This window comes from Tamandua tetradactyla, chromosome 8 (genome assembly GCF_023851605.1).
Source record: "Tamandua tetradactyla isolate mTamTet1 chromosome 8, mTamTet1.pri, whole genome shotgun sequence".
Lineage (NCBI taxonomy): Eukaryota > Metazoa > Chordata > Mammalia > Pilosa > Myrmecophagidae > Tamandua > Tamandua tetradactyla.
Window position 1 is genome coordinate 83,972,748 of NC_135334.1, and position 16,546 is coordinate 83,989,293.

At 36.4% G+C, this 16,546-nt stretch overlaps 1 protein-coding gene and 1 pseudogene across 3 annotated transcripts in view; one reads left to right on the plus strand and one right to left on the minus strand.

Annotated features, from left to right (window-relative positions):
* The window catches only part of ZNF143 (zinc finger protein 143), a 93,265-nt gene that overhangs the window by 15,935 nt on the left and 60,784 nt on the right, over positions 1–16,546 (plus strand). Inside the window, exons 2-6 of one of the 3 annotated variants that reach the window (XM_077113958.1) lie at positions 11,419–11,533; positions 11,855–11,947; positions 12,672–12,755; positions 13,279–13,362; positions 13,705–13,901. In XM_077113958.1, the coding sequence (XP_076970073.1) occupies positions 11,419–11,533; positions 11,855–11,947; positions 12,672–12,755; positions 13,279–13,362; positions 13,705–13,901 (573 nt within the window). Of the gene's footprint in view, positions 1–11,414; positions 11,534–11,854; positions 11,948–12,671; positions 12,756–13,278; positions 13,363–13,704; positions 13,902–16,546 lie in introns of all 3 variants that reach the window. The other 2 variants (XM_077113959.1, XM_077113960.1) reach the window with 2 other exon arrangements.
* Positions 10,034–10,508, minus strand: LOC143644670 (low molecular weight phosphotyrosine protein phosphatase pseudogene; annotated as a pseudogene).

A 16,546-nucleotide genomic window follows, 5' to 3' on the forward strand; every position in this document is an offset into this window, starting at 1 on the left:
ATAAAATCTAATATAATTTAGGCATAGAAAGTCAGAATGGATGAAGACACTGATGATGGTTACGCTCCTACATGAGACCAGTAAAACAACTGATATTAGTGATAATAAAGAGGCAAAGAGTATATGATAACAATGAGAGTAAGGATAAGCCAGGATAAATAAAAAATATATAAGAATGATATTACATGCTATTTGATTTGACAGAATGTTTTAGTGGGGGGAAACACACAAACACAGGCACACACTTAAACTGGTTCAACTCATCTGATTTTGTTTCATAAATTTGTTTCTACCTGTCTCTGAGATCTTGTATAAGCAACATACATTTTAAAACCATCAAGCTGTAATAATAACATCTTTAAGCATCATCTAAGGTTTTTATCATGCTTGGTTTTTTATTACCTAGAGCAAGTATCAATATTGGTACTTATTGATATCAGTAGAATTATTTGTTCAGTTTGAAGTTGCTGTTATTACAATTGTAATTTTGAAAACATATAATCATGCTTTTTAATATTAATATCACTTAGTATTAATAATATTTTAATATTAAAAAAAAAAAGAATGGTTGTTAAACTGGATTAGGGGATGACATGTCTCCACCCATTTGAGTGGGTCTTGATTAGTTTCTGAAGTCCTATAAAAGAGGAAACATTTTAGAGATTCAGAGAGACTCAGAGAGAGAGCAGAGAATGCTGCAGCACCATGAAGCAGAGAGTCCACCAGCCAGTGACCTTTGGAGATGAAGAAGGAAAACGCCTCCCGGGGAGCTTCATGAAACAGGAAGCCAGGAGACCAAGCTAGCAGATGACACCGTATTCGCCATGTGCCTGTCCAGCCAAGAGAGAAGCCCTGACTGTGTTCGCCATGTGCCTTCTCACTTGAGTGAGAAACCTTGAACTTCATCGGCCTTCTTGAACCAAGGTATCTTTCCCTGGATGCCTTTGATTAGACATTTCTATAGACTTGTTTTAATTGGGACATTTTCTCAGCCTTAGAACTGTAAACAAGCAACTTATTAAATTCCCCTTTTGAAAAGCCAAAAAAAAAATATATATATATATATATAACAGTCCTATCAAGTAGATTTTCCCCCATTTTTTCAAAAGTGGAACTGAAGCTCAGCAAGTAAAGTTTTCCAGGAGCTTAACAATAACTCAAATGCATAACACTACAGCAAATTATAAAACCTCTATAGATGAAAGCCATGATGATGAAATTATGATTAGCAATTCAAAGAGGCCTGGACTATAAGCCATATAACATGCCATTGGATTCAGATGATAACTGAGATCTGGTAGTGAGGAAGAGGCGCTAGGAAGGAGTCAGTAATTGTTGGATTAAAGGCTCTTGTATTCTTCCTGCTCTTTGGTCCCTAGGAAATGTTTACTTATCTTTTGAGGCCCACATTCATGTCACCTTCTTTGTATCCTTTAGGCAAAGTTAGGTTCTCCTTACTCTATTAATGCTTGCTTTGCAGCCACCTTTTTAAAATTTAAAGCCATAAAATATTACATGGTAAAAACAAATTTTAATTTATAGAATGTAAACGATAGAAATTCCTTTCCTACTCTGCCCGTTTCGTAGCCCCATTCCTGGTAGATAATCACTTGGATATTCTTTCTGAAATTTTAAATGTGTATTCAAGCACATGCAGATATTTACATACTTTTTTTTTTTTTTTGCACAGGTGGGCACCCGGAATCAAACCCTAGTCTCCAGCATGGCAAGAACTCTGCCTGCTGAGCCACCGTGACCCACCCTGCATACATTTTAAAAGCATGATTGAGTATATACTGTTATGCAACTTGCTTTTTCCCACTTACGCATTTCACAGCATTTCATGTAGATCAACTTATTCTTTTTAAAATTTGTATATTCCATATTCCATTTATGGATGTCCTATAACTTATTTCATCTTTCCTTAATACTATACTTTTAGATCACTGACTATATTTTGGTATTATAAAAATTGTTCCATTGAACTTTGCAGTTTTATTAGTGTCTTTTTCACATTGTGGTTTTTTTTTTTTAATATTATCTATTTTTTTAAATTGTGGTAAAATGCACATGACATAAAATTTACCACTGTAGTCATTTTAATGCCAACTCAATGGCACTAAGTAAATTCACAGTGTTACCACTATCTATTCCTAAAACTTTTTCATCATTCCAGCCAGAAGCTCTGCTGCACCCATTAAGCAATAACTCTCCACTTCCCTATTCTCCCCAGCCCATGGTGACTTCTGATCTACTTTCTGTCTCTATGAATTGCTATTCTAGATATTTCATATAAGTGGAATCATACATTTGTCCTTTTGTGTCTTATTTCACTTAGCATAATTGTTTTTAAGGTTTATCCATATTGGGCTTCATTTTTTTTTATGGCTGAATAATATTCCACTATGATTATACCACATTTTATTTATCCTTTCATATGTTGATGGATGCTTGGGATTTTTTTCCCAATTTGGCTATTGGGAATATGCTACTATGAACATTGGCATACAAGTATCTGTTTCAGTCACTGTTTTCAGTTCCTTTGAATATATACTTAGGACTGGGTATTACTGGGTCATATAGTAGTTCTGAGGTTAGCCTTTCTGTTTTTCACCTATATTTTGTTTTAATTACCTGTTTTCACTTGTCTTCCACTGTAGAATGAGTTTCTTAAAAACAAAAACGTCTTTTTATTTTTCACCTCTCTGTATCCCTAATAACATGCATACTGTCTGGCATATTTATGTATATAAGTGTTTGCTGGATAATTATCCAGGACTGAGAAGAATAATTCAACTGTAGTAAAGGAGAATAACAGGAGATGAAATTAGAAAGTAGTTAGGGGCCAGATTGGAGAGTAACTCAAATATCAGTTTAAAGAATTAGACTTTGGCTAGAAGAAAAAATGAAAAATCATGGAACTGTAACCTATACCAAACTTTAAAATCTGTTCTCTCATTACTTGTTAAAATGTACTTTGAAATGTATTGCCTTTTTGTATATATATTATATTTCACAATAAAAAAGTTTAAAAATAATAATAATAATTGGATTTTGTCCGTAAGCAGTAAACCATATGAGATTAGAGGGGGAAAATGTTCAAATCGAGAAAGATTCTATCCTAAAATTCTTTTACAGGTACCTTAAGTTCTTGCTCTTCTTTAAAGTAACCAAACTGGAATGGATCCTGCTAATGAGTTTTTTAAAAGTCCACGCTGAACCTCAATCCACAGATCCATATTTAGAGAAAAGTCTTTGGCCTAATATCAAAAATTGGTGTATGAACATATGTTTATAGATTTAAATTAAAATGCAGTATTTAAGGTATATGTCATTTTTATTATTCCTTTTTTTAATCTTCTTCTTCTTCTTTTTTTTTTACATGGGCAGGCACCAGGAATCAAACCCGGGTCCTCTGGCACAGCAGGCAAGCATTCTTGCCTGCTGAGCCACCGTGGCCTGCCCAATCTTCTTTTTTATAAACCATCCACTTGTTCTTGATATCAGACAGGGCTTCTAGTGTAATAACCGATATAAGTAAAGAGTAGCAAATCTAGGATATCATTACATTACTGTTGGCAATGAAATTGGCACAACCCTTTTACAAAATAATTTTGGCAGCAAACTATAAAAGCCATAAAAATGCTAATTTTTTTATCCAATAAACTTATCCTGGGATTTTATTTTTAAGATGCCATGGAGTTGATTACTCCATCATTGTGAATATAAGAATGAGAGTTTAATTAAGGATGATCAAGATGTTTTAATTCTGGATGCCTGAGTTTGACAGAAATGGGCAAGTTCAGATGGTAGAGCAGTTAGATTGAAAAGATGAATTAGCAAACAGTGTTGTGTATATGGAATGTATCGTGTTTATTCAGAGAGAAAGAGGATGTATTTTGACATAATTGAAATCAGTCACAAGATCTCCTAGGAGACCTACCCACCTGTTGGGTAGAGTGTATTTGTGATTTCAAGAAGATGAGAGACCTGATGGAGACTGGAGTTTTTCCTTTTCCTACAACAGTTGTCCTTTCTCTCTCTCTCTTTTTTTTTTTATTTCCTACAATTTCCTTTCTCTTTATGGCTGAGAGGATTAAGAATCATCTGCAGAATTTAGGTGGGACAGTTTGGAAACTTAAGAAATTATGTAAATATTCTTAGTTGATGTTTTATATCTGTGTTTTTTAATTAAGGGCACACATCATTGTGAAAACCTTGTGTCTGATGCTCCTTTTATCTACCTTGTCAACAGACGAGTAGAACATATGGAATAAAAATAAATAATAGGGGGAACAAATGTTAAAATAAATTTGGTTTGAAATGCTAGTGATCAATGAAAGGGAGGGATAAGGGACATGGTATGTATAATTTTTTTTCTCTGTTTTTGTTTAATTTCTTTTTCTGTTGTCTTTTTATTTCTTTTTCTGAATTGATGCAAATGTTCTAAGAAATCATGATGATGAATATGCAACTATGTGATGATATTGTGAATTACTGATTATATATGTAGAACGGAATGATCATATGTTAAGAATGTTTGTGTTTCTTGTCATATTTAAAAATTTTTTTTAATTAATAAAAAAAGAATTTAGGTGGGGCAATTTGGAAACTTAGAAAATTATGTAAATATTCTTAGTTGATATTTTATATCTGTGTTTTTTAATTAAGGGCACACATCAGATTCAACTGGAGAGTTTTGTAAATGAACATTCTTAGCTAAGAGCCCATGGAAAATAATAATCAAAGAAAATATACTAGGAAATGTATGTCTGTGGTTAAAACTCTGTTGTTTAAAATCACCTTTAGTATTAGTTTTGTTTTCCTTTGCCAGAGGAAAGCCTTCAAAGAAAATTGAATTTTTTGGTTTATCTTTTTTATGTACCTGTGATGAAATTCTTATGAACAATACCTTGCAAACAGAATGTACTTAGATTTATAGTTTGTAAGGTAAGGTTGTGATGGTGGTTGCTGTTTTGGTTTAAATTACATTCGAAGGAGAACTTCTGGGGAAGATTGTGGAGTAGGGAGCTCCAGGACTCATTCCTTCCACCAAAACAGCTATTAAACCAGCAGGAACTTGTCTGAAACAACTGGCCTGGGCCTCCAGAGGCCAGAAGAACACTATACAGTATCAGGAAAGAGTAGGAGGAAGAAGCTGGTAAAGTATAGTAGAGAACAGTGAGTTGCTCTGTTTGTGTGGTGGCAGCTGGCACCCATCTCCCACTTGTGGCCGGTGGCCTTGAGGTTCAATCCTTGCCTAGCTTGCTTTTGGCAGAAAGGAACAGAAAAATCCTCTTCCCCAAGAACAGGCTGGGCATGGCTGATAACTGATTATGGTTTTTGATTAGCAAATTCGGATTGCTGGGTCCTGGCTCTGAGCTAGATTTTAACTTGCCCCAGAGCTACTGTTTTTAACCCCACCCCAGGGTGGGTTAGTGGTGGTGGAGATTTAAAGATGCAGTGCTTCTGGAATCAGTTACCTGAAGGGCTTCATTTCCTTGACAGTCTGAGAAAACACAGCCTTGGGGAACCATCAGAGAGACTTTTGGCATCCTTCCTGATGCCCTCACTAGGGCACTTTGGAGCTGGTCTTGTGCCCCCTTCATGGATTCCTAATCCTGTTTTGTCTGGGAAATACTGACTTGGGAAAGGCCCTTCTGGAGTGACCCTCTTCCCAGAATTTGCCCTCCAAGCAAAAGCAGCTAAAAGACAATGAAAGAAGTATAAAAAGCTATAGAGGCAAAACAAAAATGAACAGAACAGGTCAAGATTCCTGGAGAAAGAACCTGGAGGTGAAACATCTGCACAAAACATGCAATTTTAAAAATTGTACCGCATATCCAGGGCAAGAATCAGATGAAGAAAAGTTTAAAAATCTGATCATTTAAACATGGGCTGTAGAATAAGGAAGAATGTGTCAAAAGAGCCTTAACACAAAGCCTAGGTAACGGAGAAACTGACCTTCAGGGTAAATACATCAAGATAAGCAGATGCCTAGATATCAGAAAAAAGTTACAAACCGTACAAAGAAATGGGAAGATATGGCCCTGCCAACGAAACAAATTAAAAAGTTGGAAGAGATACAGAATTTTTTTTTATTAATTAACAGAAAAAAAGAAATTAACCCAACATTTAGAAATCATACCATTCTACATATGCAATCAGTAATTCTTAACATCATCACATAGATGCATGATCATCGTTAGATACAGAATTTTTAACAACTAGTCAAAAATGTTTAGATGAATCTCCTAAATCACTTAAAGGAGACGGAGGGAAATATGGCTAAGGAGTGAAAGGATATTAAGAAGACATTGTGTGAACATAAAGCATTTGAAAGTACTAAAAGAAACATAACAGAAATTATGGGGAAGAAAGGCACAATAGAAGAGATTTAAAATATATTAGAAGCATACAGCAGCAGATTTGAACAGGCAGAATAAAGAATCAGTGAACTAGAAGACAGGACAATCGAAATCTTACAGACAAAAGAACAGATAGAGAAAAGAATGGAAAACAATTGAACAGGTCTCAGTGATTTAAATGACAACATGAAGCACACCTGCATATGTGTCACGGTTGTCCCAGAAGGAGAAGAGAAGGGCAAGGGGAAGAAAGAATATTTGATAAAATAGTGGCCGAAATTTTCCCAGCTTTTGTGAAAGACATAAATATTCATGTCCAAGAAGTGTAACATACTCCTAACAGAATAAATCCTAATAGACCTACTTCTAGACACATACCAATCAGAATGTCAAATGCCAAGGATAAAGAAAGCATTCTGAAAGCAGTAAGAGAAAGGCGACTCATCACATATGAGGGATCCAAAATAAGACTAAGTTCTGATTTCTCATCAGAAACTATGGAGGCGAGAAGCCGTTGTTATGATATATTTAAAGTACTGAAAGAGAAAACCTGCCAGGCAAAAATTCTTTATCAGGCAAAACTGCCCTTGAAAAATGAGGGAGACTTTATCCAGTGTATGGGCAGATGAATAAAACAGTAAGGACAAATAAATAAATAAATAGTGGCGGGGAGAAGAGGTTAAAAAAAATGGGCAGATTAAAATACTAGTAGTCAGTGAGATGGAGGGGTAAGGGTAATGGGATGTATGAGTTTTTTACTTTTTTCTTTTTATTTCTTTTTCCGGAGTGATGCAAGTGTTTTAAATATGATTATGGTGATGAGTGCAAAAGTATGTGATGATATTGTGAGCCATTGATTGTATACTTTGGATAGACTGTATATGTGTAAAGATATCTCAATAAAAATATTTTTAAAAATGAGAGGGAGTTTAAAATATTCACAAATAAATAGAAACTGAGACCTACCCCGTAAGAAATATTAAAGGGAGTTCTGTAGGCTGAATGAAAAGACAGGACACAGTAGCTAGTAATAGTGTTGAAGAAATGACTATCGGTAAAGGTAACTAAAAGAGTAAAAAGAGAGACAAAAAAAAAAAGGCTTGACATATAAAAACCAAAGGATAAAATGGCTGAAGTAAGTTCTGCCTTTGAAGTAATGATATTGAATGTAATGGATTAAATCCCCCAACCAAAAGACACAGTTTGGCAGAATGGATTTAAAAAAAAAAGCATGACCCAAGGCTTCACTTCGAGATGAGAATGAAGCCAATCTGATTGGGACTCAGGTATATCAGGTAAATCAGAATATAGGGCAAAGGATGATATTGTCTGTGTTTTAGAGCTTCACCTACTGTATGAGACTAAAGGCAGAGAGGTTTATTTTGTCTGAAACCTAAATTTTCTGTAATGCACAATCTCAATCAGCCTGCCTGGATAGTTCATTTAAACAACCCAAACACATAGAGTCCAGAATGAGAATGAGAGCTTGTAAATCTGTATAAAGCCTAATATTGTACTCAGATACATCCCTGGGTATGTTAGGCAGATTATTTAAGAGTACTGTCAAAGTCCCTTGACTGGAGAAAAAGTATGAAACTATTAAACTTTCCCATTTGAGAAACTCAGGAAACTCTCAAACATTATAGAGTCCCAATTTAATAGATCAGGCCCTTGATCTTAAGGCTTGCTGTTATGAAACTTATTTCTGTAGCAGAGAAGCTAAGCCTAACTACAATTATGCCTAAGAGTTACTTTCAGAAAACCTGTTTTGTTGCTTAAATGTGGCCTCTCCCTCTCTCTAAGCTCAACTTTGCAAGGAAAATCATTAACCTCCCCTCTTCTTGGCACATGACGTTCAGGGGTGAAAGTCTCCCTGACATCATGGGATCTTACTCCCAGGAATGAGCCTGGGTCTGGCACCATGGGACCGACAATACCTTCCTGACCAAAAGGGGGAAAAGAAATGTAACAAAATAAGGTATCAGTGGCTAAGAGACTTCAAATAAGTAAAGAGGCTATTCTGGGAGCTACTCTTAGGCATGCTTCAGCTAGATATTGCTAATTGGCAGGTGTACTGGTTTGAAAGGATGTATGTACCTTAGAAAAGCCATGTTTTAATCCTAATCCCATTTTGTAAAGGCAGCCGTTTCTTCTAATCCCTATGAGTATTATATGTTTGAAACTAGATGTAACCCTCTCTCTAAGCCAACTCAGCAGGTGCACTCACTGGGCTCCCCTCTACGTGGGGCTCCCAGGGACAGAGTGGGACAGAACTCCCCGGGTGAGTCATGACCCAGCATCATGGGATTGAGAAAGGCTTCTTGACCAAAAGGGGGAAAAGAGAAATGAGACAAAATAAAGTTTCAGTGGCTGAGAGATTTCAAACAGAGTCAAGAGGTTATCCTAGAGATTATTTATATGCATTATATAGATATCCTTTTTGAGTTTATGGTGTATTAGAATGACTGGAGGGAAATACCTGAAACTGTTGAGCTGTGTTCTAGTAGCCTTGGTTCTTGAAGATAATCATATAACGATAGAGCATTTACAATGATACCATGTGATTGTGAAACCTTGTGCCTGATACTCCTTATATCCAGGGTCTGGACAGATGAGTAAAAAAAATAAGAATAAAAAACAAAAAATAGGGAGGGGATAAAGGGTAAAAAAAAATTGGGTAGTTTGAAATGCTAGTGGTCAATGAGAGGGAGGGGTAAGGGTTATGGGAGATATGAATATTTTCTTTTTCTTTTTCTGGAGTGATGCAAATGTTCTGAAAATGATCATGGTGATGAATACACAACTATGATGATATTGTGAGCCATTGATTGTACACCATGTGTGGGTTGTATGTGTGTGAAGATTTCTCAATAAAAATATTTTTAAAAAGAATGCCGAAGATTTATACTATAAATCATTCTCTTTCCTATCCTTTTAACATACAAGTGTGAACTCTTAGTATGTGTGACTCAAAATTCTTCCAGTCATGATTGTGAACTCAAAAAAGGCCTTTGGGTAAAAGGAGAGGCAGTATAGATAAATAGAGGACATTTGTCCTATTATGTATATATCTGCTTAGTAAAGAGATTATTTAAAAATCTCAGTGAGTTCAGATGTTGACTTGGGTGATATTTTAATTATTTATTGAGATCATAGTTAATCATATTAGAAAGCCAGCTGTCACTGGATAGTACCTTAAGGTTAAATACTGAAAAATGATTGTTACAAAACGTTATATTTTGTGGTTCTACTATTTTGTTTGTTCCACTATTTTTGTATTTGGGACAAGATAAAAGGTCCAATTTGTTTAAAAACATTTAATGTACCCCATAAACTGTCTGAATCAAATATTTTTATTAATTCTCCTACAAATCCAACATTGCTTTCAGTCTACAATTATTTCTTAAGAAAAGAAACATGAAAAAAAAAGTTGTAGCCTTGAGCTATGAAACGTTACACTTAAAAAATTTTTTTTATTAATTTTTACATTTAAAAAAATATATGACAAAGAAACACATTCTTAAAAAATATGGAACGCTTCATGAATTTGCGTGTCATCCTTGCGCAGGTGAAACATTACACTTTTAACATGCTGAATGAAAAACCTAGAAGTCGCTGTTAAGATATTAATCATTGTTGGCCTTTGGCAATGAATGGATGCAGCTTTACTGTGACTTCTCCAGAAATGCTTTGCAGTACCTAACACATTGCTGGTACACAGTCTCAAGGTTGGAGTCATTCCCATAGTATGGCTCTTCAGTCATTAAAATTTGTAGATCATAGCTCCAAAGCAGTTCAGTTTTTGCTTTGCAGTTTTCTTTAACGTCACTGCCTTTTCTATTCACATCTCTCAGATTGCTTTCATCCATGCACAGTATATAACCAACTGTGGCAAAGTCTTTTTTTGGTAACTGGTTGGGCAGTGTGATTCATAGGAATATCATGCTTCATGCAATTTTGCCCTCAATAATCAGGAAGGTTTCCTATCTTATAATTGGATGTTGCAGCATTGTCTGTCCTCCAATTATCTGAAATATTTTGATCAGTTACAAGTTTTCTGAAAACTGCTCCTACTGTGGGTGGCCGACAAATCTTACCCAGACAGACCAATAGCACTGACTTGGGTGGCTGTACTGCCATCTCCTCAGGCACGAAGACAGGCACAGAGTCTATCCATTTTTTAAATGATGGACATTTGGGTTATTTCCAGTTTGAGACTATTATGAAAAAAACTGCTATGAGTATACTTGTACAGATCTTTTTGTGGCCATGTTTTCATTTCTCTTGGGTAAATACCTAGGAATAGCTATTGAATTTTAGATTAAAGTGGAAGTCAGTGACCAGCTAGAGCAGGTCCTATGGGGTTGGGAGCAGAAACCAGATGGTAGTAGGAAATCAGGAAGTATTCTCAGCAACAACTCTAAAGAAGTCTGTCTGAAAAGGAAGAAAGAGAAACTATTAGCTAAGTCAGGTGAGGTTTTGTTTATTTGATTCTATTTTTGTGTTTGTAAGTTATTGATGGGAGAGAGAGAAAAGAGATCCTTGAGCTCCCTAAAGAGGAAAGACAGGTGAGATCCAAGAACAGGTTAGAGGAATTAGTCTTACCTTATGGGAAAGCTCTTTCTTCAAATATGGTAAGAGAGAAGGAAGAAATAACGTGTGGAAATGCAGTGAAGTGGTAGGTTTGTTGGCAGGGAGTTTCTCTCTGATGACTTCCGTATTGTCTGTGAAGTAGGGAGCTGATGCACTTGTGGGAAATGAGGTGCTCTAGAGAGAGGCAAGGGGAGGGAAATAGAAGCAGGTGGGAGGTTTAAGGCAAGATGCAAACTGATGGGCAGAATTCATCACTGTGCACAACAGCTTACTATTGAATTATGAAAAGTATGCCTTGGACTTTGGGTTAATACTCTTACTTGCATATTAAGTGAAATTTCAGCTTATTTCAAACACTGCTTCCTTAGCAATTTCTTATAGCTCATAAAAATACTACAGTTTTATTTCATATGTATCATTCTTTGTTCTCAATTGCCTGTATTTTTTTCCAAGGTAGAAAATGTTGTTAGCCCAAATAAATCGAGATTCTCAGGGGATGACAGAATTTCCTGGTGGAGGAATGGAGGCTCAACATGTTACCCTATGCTTGACAGAAGCAGTAACTGTGGCAGGTGAGTAGTCTTCTTTGAAGGGATTATATGGATTTGGAAATTTCATTTATCTTAGGGAAAAATGAAAACAGACAATACTAAGTATACTATCCTAGTCTTCATTTAACTGAAGGTGACACAAGACTAAGCCTTTCAGTGAGCATTTGTGGAGGCTTACTGTGGAGGCTGGATTTAGTAGGGTGGGGAAATATATTTTAAAAACACTAAAAGAAATCCCATTTGACTTTGTTAGGCTCACTGCCTTTTTACCTAATTTTCATTTTTTTAAAGTAATTTAGTCAGAATGTACATATAATGGATATCTTATCATTTTTTTAATAGATGGTGACAATTTAGAAAATATGGAAGGTGTAAGCTTACAAGCAGTAACACTTGCAGATGGTTCTACTGCTTATATACAACACAATTCTAAAGGTATGTGCCCGCGTACTGCTGATTAGTTAAACCAGTGATTCATAATCTCAAGAGTTGAGGCATATGACAACTATTACTTGTATTCCCTCCCAAACACTCCTAAAATGGCTTTAGCGCATATAGTAATTTTAAATAATTTCAATTTAACTTAAATATAAATATATATATATATATTTTTTTTTTTACAAAATATGCATAAGAATAAAGACTTGGTTTTGCTTTTATAACATTGAATCAGTGTCTACTTTGCTCCAGGAAATAGCTGAGTCCTCAAATTCCTTGGTTTTTATGGAAGCTTACTGAGCACATGTGTACATAGACAAGGGTCTTATAGCCTCCAGGAATGAAAATGACAGCTGGCCTCACATACACTGACCTGTCTACCTTCCCAAGTTGAGCTTCCCTGTGGTCACAGTCACTGTTCCTAAGTGGCTCTGAAAATTATATAGAGGTTCTACTCATGTAGCCTGCTATGGCGAGCCACTCTTCCTCTTGAATTTGTCTAAGTGAAAATTGGAGGGGAGGAAGGATGGCTGAGGGAGGATTTTCTGCTTTCTATAGGATCACTGGATGTGTTATTGAATTGCCTCAGAACATTGAGGAAGAATCAAGATGAACATGATCTTAAGTAGTGTATGTTTTTATAGTTGATATCATTTTGAAATTGTATAAAGTTTAAAATTTATGTTTGTTCTAATTTATTGGCTTGAATCTTGTGCTTTAGATGGAAAACTCATAGATGGCCAAGTCATTCAGTTGGAGGATGGCTCTGCTGCCTATGTTCAACATGTACCCATACCTAAAAGCAGTAAGTATTTAAAATACAGCAGAAGAAACCCTCCTGATTCTCATACTTCATTATTTCCTGCCTCCAGCTCCCTCTTACTGTCTGAACTTGGACATGATCTCTAGTCCTTCTAAAAGGAGAGATCAGTAGATTTCAGTGAAAAGAGCTAATGACCGTTTTAACTTTAATTGAGACTTTGTCTTAGAAATAGTAGAAAAGAAGTTACTGGATTGTACTCTAGAGGTAAGTGGACAATAGTCGTATGTGAATTTTTCTGTTATATGAGCTGAATCCTACATTTCTCACATTTTCATCTTATTTTTTTCTTCTAACTCTCCTTACCCTTTAGTAAATATGTCCTAAAATAAATAGTCTAACTTTTTTCTTTTACCTTTAAGCACCATTCTCAGTGCAACTTTGCTGAAATTATTTAAATGTTCAAGGACACTTAACTATATCATGTGTTTTAATCTGTTGTTGCTAAGTGAGTTAACTAGAACATGCTTAGAAAACATGAGATCTAAATGTAAGCATTGTTCTTGAGCAGGGGACAGTTTGCGTCTAGAGGATGGTCAAGCAGTACAGTTAGAAGATGGAACTACAGCATTTATTCACCATGCCTCCAAAGGTAAAGAAGCTTTGGAAATACAAATAAAATAAAAGACAAGTGGGAATGTAGAAAAATAAAAACCTGCCTTTAGCTGCTGAACTGCTGTCTGAGTTCAAATTCTGGTTTCTCTGTATACTGATTTTGACTGTTGTTACTGTTTTTGTTTGTTTAATTTCTTGTTTCCCAAGGAAAGGAACTTTTATATCTCCAAGTTTCAGTTTGCTCATTTGTATAATAAGGGTGAGATAACATATGTAAAGCGTGTTGTCTAATGTTCATAGTAAGCATTCAGTAAGCGTTTATTCTCCTTTTCCTTTAAATATGTAACCATATTAACACCAATCTCTTCCATTTCTTCAGATAGTTATGACCAGAGCGCATTACAGGCTGTTCAGCTAGAAGATGGCACTACAGCTTACATCCACCATGCGGTGCAAGTCCCACAGTCTGACACCATCTTGGCAATTCAGGCTGATGGGACAGTGGCTGGTCTGCATACTGGGGATGCCACAATTGACCCTGACACTATCAGTGCTTTGGAACAGTATGCGGCAAAGGTATGGTATTTTACCATGTCAAAAACATCCCCAAAACAGCTTCTTTATTTATCAAAAGAAATTAAAACAAACAAACACTTGGAGACTTCTGGGAAGATGGTGGAGCAGGGAACTCTAGGACTCAATCCTCCCACCAGAACAACTGTTAAATAGATAGCAACTGTCTGGAACAACTATTTTGAAACTCTAGAGACCAGAAGAACACTGTACAGCAAGCATCCAAGGAAGAGTGAGAAAGAAGAGACAGATAAATTATGGTAAAGAGCTTTAAATTGCTCTCTCCACACTCGCGCCATCCCCCACTCTTGGAGCAGGACACCTTGGGGTCCAGTCCCTAGGTAGCTGCTGGTAACAGAGAGGGACATAAAAATCCTCTTCTCCAAGAACCACAAGAAAAACATATCCAGGTAGAAGTGAGAAGGCACATAATATGGTACAACACAAAACACACACATAAATAAATAGGCTTTTACAGAAATGAGGCACAAAAAAGGTGTAAGACTTACAAAGGTGAGATAGCAAAATTGCAGAAGAATGGCCTGTATTATCAGTAATGACTTTAAATTTAAATGAATTAAACCCTTCAGTCAAAAGGCAGATGTTGTCGAAATGGATAAAAAAGCATTACCCAACTATATGCCATCTGCAAGAGACTTACCTTAAAGTCAAAAATACAAGTTGAAAATGAAAGGATGAAAAAAATGTATACTATGCAAATAGTGACGAAAAGACAGCTGGGTTGGCTGTAGTAATTGCATGAAATAGACTTTTAATATAAAAAGTTATGAGGGACAATTTCTGGAAAAATAGCAGAATAGGGGAGGAACTGCAGGGCTCACTCATCTCCCAAAAGCAGTGAATGAACAGGCAGAAACTGTCCAAATCAAGTGTTCTAGAGCTCCAGAGATCAGGGGAGTTCTGTGAAGTATTTTAGGCGAGTGTAGGATGAAAAGACTGAAATCACAGTCAGAGACTGTGAATAATTCCATCCATAGCTCTTAGCATCCATTCCCACCCTCAAGGCAAGTAGTTTGGGTGCTCTGACCTCTGCCTAGAGGGTTGCTGCAGACTGGGATGGCCATGGTATTCCCCAGCCCAACTACAGAGGAGGGCATAGCCCAGTACTAATCCAGCTATTGGCCAGCAAATTTAGACTATTCGATCCTGCCATTCTAGCCTGTTAGGTCAGGTGCCACCACACCATGTTTCCCCTCATGTCAGAGGCAGAATTGGCAAAGGAGTAAAAATAGACTGCCCTAGCAGGGATGGGGGGAATAGGTTGCCAAATAGCACCATCTTCTGGGAAGCTCATGGAAGCACACTCTCAAGGAAAACGAAAGAGAGCGCCATCTCATGGGTAGGCTGGGAAAGTGCAGTTCTGGGAGGTGAAAGAAAGAAAGGCTCTTTGAAGTCTTCCCTGACCCTCTCCCCAGGGCCCTATGGATCCGGTCTGCGTCCTCTACACAGGTTACCTGGCCGTGTTTTGGCTGGGAAATACTGATGAACCAACTATCAGAGAGCAAGCTTAATGCAAGCCCAGTTAATACAAAATTCTAGACAAGAGAACAAAACTGACCTTCAGAATAAATGCCTCAAGATAATCAGAAACCCAAATACCAACAAAAAATGATAAGCTGTACAAAGAAACTACGAAGATATGACCCAGTCAAAGGAACAAGCTAAAAAAAAAAATCAGAGGAGATAAAGAATTTGAAACAACTAACCAAAAATGTTCAAACAAACCTAAATAATTCCAGGAGATGAAGGAAATTATGGCTAAAGAGATAAAGAATAAGAAGACACTGGGCAAGCACAAGAAGAATTTGAAAGCATGCCAGAAAAGAGTAACAGCTTGTGAGGATGAAAAGCACAATAGAGGTGATTAAAAATACACTAGGGGGTTCGTATCCCAGCAGGACCTCCAAAAAAAAAAGGTACACTAGGACCATACAAGAGCAGATTTGAAGAGGCAGAAAAAAGAATCAGAGACTGGAAGACAGAACATCTGAAACTGAACAGAAAATAACAGAGAAAAGAAGGGAAAATTTTGAGCAGGATATCAGAGTTGTGTGACAGCATGCAGCACACCAACATATGTGTCATGGGTATCCCAGCAAGAGAAGAGAAAGAAAAAGGAACAGAAAGAATATTTGAGGAAATAATGGCCGAAAATTTCCCTGCTCTTATTAAAGAAATAAATGTACATATCCAAGAGACACAACTTAAAGCAGATTAAAGCCTAGCAGACCCGCTCCAAGACACATGCTAATCAGAATGACAGATGCCAAAGATAAAGAGAATTCTGAAAGCAGAATTCACCACATGCAAGGGATGCCAATAAGACTTCGGTTCTGATTTCTCATCAGAAATCATGGAGGCAAGAAAGCAGTAGTGTGATATATTTAAAATTTAAAAAATTCTTTATCAGGCATAACTGTTCTTCAAAAACGAAGAAGAGTTTAAACTATTTACAAATGAAAGAAGTTGAGAAGGTTTGTTACCAAGAGACCTGCCCTACAAGAAATACTGAAGGAAGTTTTGCAAGCTGGAAAGAAAAGATAAGAGAGAGAGGTGTGGATGAAAGTGTAGAAATGAAGATTATTAGTAAGGGTAACTAAAAAACAGGTAGAAGGGAGAAAGATGGC